Below are 10,486 nucleotides of genomic sequence, written 5' to 3'. Positions count from 1 at the left end.
TACAAACAAATTAAAGCATTACTCAACACATCTCCATCACGATGAAATAACTTAAAATTGATCGATTTTATCATATTTCAGCGCTTTGTGGTTAATTTTCAACAGGCCATTCATCGCAGCCATTGGTCGGTGTCATTATTTATGTTATCGTATACGTTTTTGCACTTGGACGAATCGCTTTCTTTGCACCCAATTGATGATCGGTAGCGCACTTAATAAATTATGCGAATATCAAACAGGCGAATGATTGAATCCTGATTGCATTATATTATATTATTATCGTATTCAAACATGGGATAATTCAGATGCATACTTTTTTTTTTATTTGCTTAATTCAGTCCCAATTCAGCTTCTGTTTTTATCACCAATTTACTACTCATTAGTTTCGACTAATGTGCACAACCTGTGATGTTCGCTTGACTCTTTCCCCTTAGTTCCACTTCCCTCGTGGAATTGCATTCACCAACCCGACGACGTGACGCATTCGAACGGACACACACACACACGCACGGAATTTGCTTTTAATTCATTTTTCAATATTTTAATTGCATTTTAATTATCCTCACGATTAAATGTTCAATGTGTTTCAACTTTTTGTCATACCCTTGCTACCTCTTACCTTGATCTCTTTTCTGGTGGGAGTGTTTGAATATTTTTTTCTCTGCCATCTGGAATTATTATCCTTTTGAACGGATGTCGTTTTCCTTTTATTTCATCGGTCATTTTTCATTTCATACGTTAACATTTTATCATTATGATCGTGGCTCATTATTGTAATCGCACAGCCGAAGCTTTTGAAAGCTTTCATCCGTTACGCACACATTTATTTATCCAGAAACCCGATTGAATTGATGCGTTTGGCTTCCTGCTTCAAGCGACGCTCGGAGGAGTGCAAATAATTGCAATTGTAGGACAATTCGAAAGTTGAAATAATTTCAGTTCAGATCTTCTACTTTTCTTTAAATTAAAATTGTGGACAGTTTCCCTTTCGCGAAAGTGGATATTATCTGAAACCTCAAGCTCCCTAATTGAATTCACGATTTTATACCATTTCCCCTTCTCTGCGCTAAACTGATACGCAACTCTAAACCCCGTGGATTATTACCATTTATTGAACATAATTGAATCGGAGGTAGCCTTTGCATCACTACTATGGTTGACATTTTCAGACACAGATGAAGCCAACCTGACTCGGTACTCACTAAATTTAGCCCTAATAAACGTTTAATTAATTCTGAAAAATTTTCATTATCCAGGGAAAAATTCCGCCACAACAGCCAGCGTCGGTTACCATTGTCATGGCAGTTTATTCAAATGAAGTCAATTTGAATTTTTTAATTAAAATTTGGGTAAATCTTACACTTTCCGTTCGATAACCACTACTGTAGCACTGGTGAAAATGGGGATCAAGAGTAAGGAGTTTCGGATTAGCGAATGTCTCGTCGTTGTATTCACCTTTTGCCTTAGTATATATTTGCTTTGCCTATACATGATGATATGTTTCGAGTATTGCCGAAAAGGACAATCATCCCGAAATTTGCTGACGTTCCCATAGCTAAAAATAGAGAAAACAAATTTCAATTATCGGACCGAGTCCGTGATCCCCCCCTCCCTCAGGGGAATCTCATTTGAGTTTCAGCTTCTTCAGATTACGCTCCTGACAGTAATCGTGGTACCACTTCTCGTACCAGAGGGCCGAATTGGACACGGCCTTCTCCTCGCTGAAGATAGGCTCATAATCCAGATAGATAGACGCCCGAATCCGATTGTAGAGCAAAATCGATGACATGTACGAGAGCAGTCCGCACGGGGGGAAGCTCAGTTTAATTTTCACAATCGGATTAAGTGCTTTAATCAGCAGCTCCAGCATGAACGCCAGGAAAAAGGACAGAAACAGCGGTATCTGGTACCAGGACGGTCGGAGCTTAAGCGTTTCATTAGCTCGGGATAAGCGCTGACAGAAGCGTGTGGTGTCCTCGATGCCCGATTCATCCGTAACGAACACCGGGTGGCCAGAGATTTCCTTCGGTTTGGTCAGGAGGGCCTCCTTGGCGCGCACGTGAGCCCAGGCGACATTGCCTGCGTACACCAGCTGTTGCTTTCCGCCGGGGCCGGCAATTTTCGGAATTTCTCCGTTGAATCGCAGCGCAACTTTGATGATTGAGGGGATGAACCGCTGGTCACCTTCACCGAACGTCACCGGTGGTCGAATGGCAATCGTTTTCAGCTTGCCTGTAATTGAAATATACGGCTTTGTAGAGATAATGTTCTATACTGTTCGATTCAGTCAGTGTGGCTATCGGTTGGCATTTTTATTGCAGGCCGGTGGAAGTGCACAGTCATCTGTGCTAGGTAGAGTTAGTTAATATTGAAAAAGTGGGATACTATTAATGTTAACGGTGAAAGCCAAGAGAGCCTGCTTAAAATTAGCTGCTTTTCACATTTAAAAATCAACAATATTCTGAGTTCTGTATGTACATTGGTGGAAGGATTGTTGAAGTCGAGAGTGGGTCATTCAATTCCCGGTCATTTTGCGCCAAATTCACCAAATAGGACTTATATGAACATGAAATAATCCGGACACGAAAATCTTGTTGGGGTTTAAAAATGCGTTTCATAGTTCAATGTAAGAGTTATACATTTTTAGGTATCATGCTTATTGTAAAGTGAACCCTGCGCTTTGGTCAGAGAGCGTATAGGGCGTCGTTGTGCCAATTTGGTCGTGGCACATTTCGAGTATGAGAGAGTAATTGCAGTTAGATCAAAAGTGCCTGAGAAAATGCAAGTACTTTCGCAGATTACCCGAAGTTGCGATAGTGAAGGTATGATCACAGAAAAGAAGACATAACACTCTTAAAACGTTCATCAAAATCGTTTTTAACGGTCAATTTAAATGTTTCTTAGTTGGTAGTACTGCCATTTGTGGTGCACATAATCAATTCCCTAGCGTTTGACGTTTACACACTACAACCATCTGTTGAGTGTATTGCCCATCAAAGTATATACGACAGATGGCGGTAGGGTTTACAATTATAAATGTTCAATGTGTTGTGTCTGATTGTCTGTGATATAACATTGAGGTAACGTTAGGATAAATTCAAAACATTGAGAAATATTACGCATCACTTTCAGAAATACTTCACTTCGCAACCGATGAACCATTCTGACGGCCATATGAGTACCCAAGTAACCATATAGTCGCAATATAGCTTGTTTATTCTTACTTTGCTTGAGTATGGTTAGTTGGGGAATCTGATGAAACTGTCACTTCTTGAAACTGATCCCTTTCGTATTTCTTTCATTCTCCTTTCACAAACGGAGCGCTCGAGGGGGTGCGACGCGAACACTGGCGCGGTAACCATAACACGGCGATCGAGGAAATGCTTCGTCAACCCGCAGGAGTGCCAACCGGCACATTAGGATCGACGCCAGTAAGATCCTTATTACGGCATACTGGATACGGCATGGAACTATGGACACGACACGGCACAATGGATTGGATACCACGCTACAGGGCTGACAGTCGTGCTATTCTGCTCCCTAAGTAAAGAAGGGTGACACCTTCTTGAAATGGCGAGTGGGCTAATAGTGCGGCTGCCCCCGTCCCGGTAAAACCTTGGCAGGCCTCCGGATACGTTCAAAACTCGTCACCAATTGGTGATTGGTGAGTAGTAGACTCAGATGTAACATTCCTGACTTACGCCGATCTGGCTCTGAACACGGCCCTCATGAAGGACCGTGTCAACCCTAGCATGGCCTCCCTGCTTGCATAGATAACCATGGGATCACGATAGGCGACTACATACAACGAGTGGAGATAGCGGCCCGGAGGGGGGACCCAACAGAATGGAGAAAAACGGAGAAAAAAACAAAAAAGAAGAAAATGAGAAAACCCAAAAAAATATGAAGGACGACGGCAAGACGCCAGAAATTGAAAACGGAGGAGCGAACGTGTTCGCAAGGAGCGGGATATTGCAGAGATCACCAGTGTTGAACCTGGAGGCAACAGCGAGTTCCAACAGCAGCAGTAAGCCCCAAGGTGAGCAGCAAGGACACCAAGGAGAGCTAGGTCTTATGCTAAGCCATGTGTTCACACCGAAATCCAGCAGTAGCACACCTCAAGAAGGATTGCAGCTTGGGAAGACCAAATTGATGGAGGTCAGGAGGAGGATCAATGAACTCCATGACTTCATCAAGGATAAGAGCAACGTCCACAAGGCAATTAAGGAAATGGTGACGGGCATCAAATCCGCCATTATTGCTGCCGAACGTGAACAGGATGCGCTGAGGACGAGGTCCGTAACTGCCGAAAGGGCACTGATCGAGGCCAAGGAGAAAGCAGCAGCTGAAATACAGGAGACGCCAAAGGGACCTCGAAATCCACGCTCGGAGAAGAGGAAAAGGGAAACTCCAGGAGAGGAAGAGGAGTTGAAAAAAGTCAAGAACGACAAAGAAGACAACAAGGAGGAAGGTTGGCGTACCGTCGAGAAGCTAAAGGAGAAGTGGAAAAAACGGAAGGAAAAAGACGTGAAGAAGAAAACTGAACAGAAGAAGGAGATACCCAGGACTCGTCGGGAGCGAAGTAAGGGCGATGCTCTGATCGTCGAAGCTAAGGACAAAACGTCGTATGCAGCACTCCTCCGGAAGGTACGAGAGGATCCGGAGTTGAAGCAACTAGGAGAGAACGTGGTGAAAACCAGGCGAACCCAGAAAGGCGAGATCCTCTTTGAGCTGAAGAAGGATCCTGCTATCAAGAGCTCAGCCTACAAGGAGCTCGTTGAAAAGTCTCTTGGCGAAGGGGCGAGCGTAAGAGCTCTATCCCAGGAGACAGTGGTCGAGTGCAGGGACCTGGACGAGATCACCACAGAAGAGGAGCTAAGAAGTGCGTTGAGAGTGCACTGCGATCTGGGAGATGTCCCGATGTCAATCCGCATGAGGAAGGCGTACGGCGGCATGCAAACGGCGGTTATACGGCTTTCGACAGCTGCAGCGAATAAGCTGTTGGAGACGGGCAAGGTCAAGGTTGGCTGGTCATTGTGCTCGCTGAAAGCCACTCCTCGGGTTACCAAGCAATTGGAGCGATGCTTCAAGTGCATGGGATTCGGTCACCAGGCGAGGAACTGCAATGGCCCTGACAGATCTGATCTGTGCAGGAAATGCGGAGAGAAAGGCCATATTGCAAGAGGCTGCACGAAGCATCCGAGGTGTATGCTCTGCAAAAAAGAGGACGGTAACGATCATACGACGGGAGGCTTCAAATGCCTAGCATACAAAAAGGCGATGGCAGGCCAACAGTAATGGAGGTAACCCAAATAAACCTCAATCATTGCGATATTGCTCAGCAACTGTTGTGGCAGTCGACAACAAAAACAAAGTGCGACGTTGCAATCATTGCGGAACCGTATCGAGTCCCTCCCGATAACGGTAACTGGGTTGCGGATAGAGCTGGGATGGCAGCTATACAAGTTATGGGCAGATACCCCATTCAAGAAGTGGTTGCGAGCTCATACGAAGGCTTCGTCATCGCCAAAATCAACGGAATCTTCATGTGTAGTTGTTACGCACCCCCCAGATGGACGATGGAGAAGTTCCACGAGATGCTTGATGGACTTACCGAAGAGCTGGTCGGACGACGACCGGTAGTCATCGGAGGAGACTTCAATGCTTGGGCAGTGGAGTGGGGAAGCAGGTGTTCCAATGCAAGAGGGCACAGTCTGTTGGAAGCTCTGGCAAAACTGGAAGTTATGCTGGCCAATAAAGGCACCAGCAGCACTTTTCGCAGAGATGGCCGAGAATCCATTATCGACGTTACTTTCTGCAGTCCGTCGCTGATGGCAAACATGGATTGGAGAGTGTGCGAAGGATATACCCATAGCGACCATCAGGCGATACGATATGGCATCGGTCAACGGAATACTGTGGCAGTGCGGAGGACGAGAACTTGTGACCGAAAGTGGAAGACGAAAGCTTTCGACAAGGATTTGTTCGTTGAGGCACTTCGTGTGGACGGGAGTCCCGTAGATCTAAATGCGGACGAGCTGACAGAAATGTTAGTGAGAGCATGTGACACGACCATGCCGAGGAAACTGGAGCCAAATAACAGACGGCGTCCAGTCTACTGGTGGAACGAGGCACTTAGCACTCTCCGCGCTAGTTGTCTCAGAGCCAGAAGACGTGTTCAGAGAGCAAGAACGGAAGCAGACAGAGAGGAACGAAGAGAAGTGTTTCGAGCGGCCAGGGCCGCTTTTAAACGAGTAATTAAGCAGAGCAAGTCGAACTGTTTTAAGGAGCTGTGTCGAGACGCTGATGCCAACCCCTGGGGCGACGCATACCGAGTCGTGATGGCGAAGATCAGAGGTCCAACGATGCCCGCTGAAATGTGCCCAGAGAAGCTGAAAGTCATCGTGGAAGGACTTTTCCCGAAGCACGACCCAACAACCTGGCCACCTACACCGTACGGAGAAGGAGAGGGAGATAACGTCGAAATCACCAACGAGGAGCTCGTAGTAGTGGCGAAAGGATTGAAGGTGAAGAAAGCTCCCGGTCCGGATGGAATCCCCAACGTAGCGTTGAAAGCGGCGATCCAGTCATCCCCGGACATGTTCAGGATGGTGCTGCAGAAATGCCTGAACGAGGGTCACTTCCCTGACAGGTGGAAGATACAGAAGCTAGTGTTGCTGCCGAAACCAGGAAAACCGCCGGGGGATCCAGCATCATACAGGCCTATATGCCTGCTGGATACACTCGGAAAACTCTTGGAGAGGATCATCCTAAACAGGCTGACGAAATACACGGAGAGTGAGCACGGATTGTCGGAGAGGCAGTTCGGATTCCGGAAAGGGAGATCGACGGTGGATGCAATTCGGACAGTGGTCGAGAGAGCTGAAAAGGCGTCCAAACAGAAGCGGAGAGGAGATCGATATTGCGCCGTGATAACGATCGACGTCAAGAATGCGTTCAACAGCGCCAGCTGGGAGGCCATCACCGAAGCACTGCATAGAATGAGGGTCCCTGACTACCTGTGCAGGATCCTGAGGAGTTATTTCCAGAACCGGGTTCTGGTCTACGAGACAGACATGGGACAGAGATCGATTAGGATCACAGCGGGAGTTCCACAAGGCTCCATCCTTGGTCCAACGCTCTGGAACGGGATGTACAACGGCGTGCTAACGCTGAAACTGCCCAAAGGAGTTGAGATCGTTGGCTTTGCGGACGACGTCGTCTTGACGGTAACAGGCGAGACGCTGGAAGAGGTGGAAGTGTTGTCAACCGAGGCAATCGACATGATTGGTAACTGGATGAAAGGAGCGAAGCTGCAAATAGCCCACCACAAAACGGAAGTGTTATTGGTCAGTAACTGTAAAGCGGTACAGCGGGCAGAAATCACCGTCGGGGAGCACACCATAGCCTCGAAGCGTGTGTTAAAATACCTGGGAGTGATGATCGATGACCGGCTAAACTTCAACAGCCACGTCGAATATGCCTGTGAGAAGGCTTCGAAGGCCATCAACGCGATAGCTAGAATCATGCCGAACAACGCTGGTCCCAGCAGTAGCAAGAGGCGTCTTCTGGCCAGCGTGTCATCATCGATACTGAGATATGGAGGTCCAGCCTGGGTTCCAGCGCTGGAAACGAAGCAGAACCAAAGGAAACTGAGCAGTACGTTCCGGCTCATGGCCATGCGAGTCGTGAGTGCGTACAGAACCATCTCGTCGGAAGCAGTATGCGTTATCGCCGGTATGATCCCTATCGGCATCACCCTGGCGGAGGACAGCGAGTGCTACAGGCAGAGGGAAGCCGGAAGAGTACGGAAAGTTGTGAGAGTGGAGTCATTGGCTAAGTGGCAACAGGAGTGGAACACGACGGAGAACGGTAGATGGACACATAGACTAATACCGATTCTTTCGACCTGGGTGAACAGAAAACACGGAGAAGTCAATTTCCACCTAACGCAGTTCCTGTCTGGCCACGGCTGCTTCAGGAAATACCTGCATCGGTTCGGACACGCAGCGTCACCCCTCTGTCCGGAGTGTGGCAACGTCGATGAAACGCCGGAGCATGTGGTCTTTGACTGTCCAAGGTTCGAGGCAGTGCGAACGGAGATGCCCGTCCTTAACGTGGAGAATGTCGTTGATGAAATGTGTCGAGAGGAGGACTCTTGGAATGCCGTCAGCAGGGCAGTCACACAGATTATGTCAGAGCTGCAGCGTAAATGGAGAGAAGAGCAGCGATCTAGCAACGCCAGCTAGCGCTGAGAGTACGACAAGTGCATGAGCACAGCCACCCCCCGAAGTAGTCGCTTCACAGTGGTCCCGGGGGGATCCAGGCAGAGGAGAGAGTAGGGAATGGGTTTTAGTGGAGCTGCACTAGGCAACTATATTGACGACAATATACAGTGTACGGTCTACTTAAGACCATTATTTCCAGTCTTCTTTCTTACCATAGGCCATTGTTCGATTGTTTCTTCGTACACGGCCCATCATCTTTTGCACGAGCCCACTTGTTTGGCTGCCAAATTATTCGTTTGAAATCCTTCAGGCCTTAGTTCCGGAGTATTGGCCGGATTCATCTCATTGGGAACCACTATGACGGCATTTTCGCTGTACCGTGCACGCTTATTCTGGTCAACTCAAAATTGAGTCGAAGGTACTCATCTCAGCGGCAAGTATGGCTACTCAAATTTGAGTAGCTTTATGTTGACTCACTTTTGAGTAAACGACGTTCTCACGTAGACTGAGTCAAATCCACTCGGCGGTATTTTCAGTTGCGGGGAGGGTTTTTTGTTTTGATTTTTATTCAAGGAAATGGAAATTGCCTGCTCCGGATTCATTCTACCGGAGCAGAAAATGGTTCAACACCGTTTCCCTAAGCAAAGAATTTTGCTGACTGAGTGGCTTTTACTCAGTTTGACATTTCTCGTTTACTCAATTTTTGACAACTTGATACATCGGACGAAAGTGAGCACGATCGACTCACCTGGTGAGTAAGCAGAAGTTAGCGTGTGGACCCCCGGTAATATGACCGGTTTTAATCTGAACACTTTTTAATTTGAACCCCGCTTATTTGCACGGCGTGCAAACTAAAAATTGCCTAAACGTCATTTTGCACATGGAACGGAGTAAAGCGAAATGGAACATTGCCAAACGGAACACAGAATCAAAACAAAACAGCAAATAAGGCATCCAGAAACACGCTGATAGGGTTACTAGAAGTTCAAATTAAAAATGAACCCTGTTAATATGAATGAGGTGCCGTTCAGATTAGCGGGGGTCCACGGTACCACTGTTTGGTAGAATTTGAGTAGTGGTAGCTTGCCAAGTCAGACCAGAATAGGCAATCCACCTCATGCTGCTCCAGAAAAGGCAGTAGTCTCTTCCGTTGGCACTCCTCCGGGTAAATTGGCTGATTCAGTTCCCAGAAGTAACGAAAGTTTCGCTTTTCAGCCCACAACTGCAGATTGCTGCCAGACAACGAACTTTTTGAATAATTTCGACTTCTTTTTGATTTTACATTCTTTTGGGGCACTCTTTCGGTCAACCGAGGTATGAAATCCCTGCCCAAGAATTTGATCTAAAACTGCCAGGTGCAGATAGACCGGGATTTTCGCTTCGAGCGTGCAGGATCGAATCGCGACGTGCTTGCTCCGGTGAAGCCATGATGTAAACAAAATTTGTTTATTTAATAAACTCAACCAATGCCTACTGTGATTATATACACTCTTAGCTTGATGCAGTGAAATATTGAATAAAATTTCTCAAAAAATGCCTGGATTCTAGATTTTTTTGTGTTCAACATTATTCCTTTTTTTCAAGCTATTATTCTCATACTTAACACAGCCCAGTGGCAGGCGCGTAAGCAACATGCTATACCGTGACAGCGGGTCCAGCACAGCAAAACAAATGATTTGAGCCCGGACATGCTGCCTACTGTCAAATTCTGCTGTTGGTATAGGCCTTGTCACTGACCTGACTTAACATGATACAGCTGTTTATGTGCGTTTAATTTTTTTCAAAGGACGATCCTTAGTTTGTTTAAAATGGTCGCAAATAAGAAAAATAAAAAGATCAATTAGCAGTGGCGGGCACATTTTCGTTTAATCGTTAACCGTTAATCAATGTCGTTAACGAATTAACGTTTCCGTTCAGTATGAGAACCGCTAATTTATTAACGATCGTAAAATTGTGCTTCGTTGAATCATTCGTTGATTTTATGTTTATGGATTTGTATACTAGGATTAAATCTACTGTGCTAGATATACTGATTAATGGGCGCTGAAAAACGATAACTTCAAACAATGAACTATAAAAAATTAACAGTAACTTTTCTGGAATGTAAAAATTTCTTATGAGCACATGTTTTTAACGACGTCTTTGTAGAATTCAACACTTTGGTTCTGTAAAGTGTAGCTGTGGATCGAAAAAATCAGAGCCTTTTCTATGGTTAATCGACTTTCAGTCTATTTCTAATTGTTTGGTCAAAACAATAA

At 46.2% G+C, this 10,486-nt stretch overlaps 1 protein-coding gene across 1 annotated transcript in view; it reads right to left on the bottom strand.

Annotated features, from left to right (window-relative positions):
- Positions 1-1,512: 1,512 nt before the first annotated feature.
- LOC135702728 (3 beta-hydroxysteroid dehydrogenase/Delta 5-->4-isomerase) overlaps positions 1,513-10,486 on the bottom strand; it is a 31,010-nt gene continuing 22,036 nt past the window's right edge. Inside the window, exon 4 of the mRNA XM_065223779.1 lies at positions 1,513-2,232. Coding sequence (XP_065079851.1) covers positions 1,625-2,232 — 608 coding nt within the window. The 3' untranslated portion in view covers positions 1,513-1,624. The remainder of the gene's footprint in view (positions 2,233-10,486) is intronic.

This window comes from Ochlerotatus camptorhynchus, unplaced genomic scaffold (assembly GCF_037179485.1).
Source record: "Ochlerotatus camptorhynchus isolate MF236.1 unplaced genomic scaffold, CSIRO-AGI_Acam_v1.1 ptg000196l, whole genome shotgun sequence".
Lineage (NCBI taxonomy): Eukaryota > Metazoa > Arthropoda > Insecta > Diptera > Culicidae > Ochlerotatus > Ochlerotatus camptorhynchus.
Note: the sequence above shows the minus strand (reverse complement) of the source record. Positions and strands in the feature narration are given on the sequence as shown.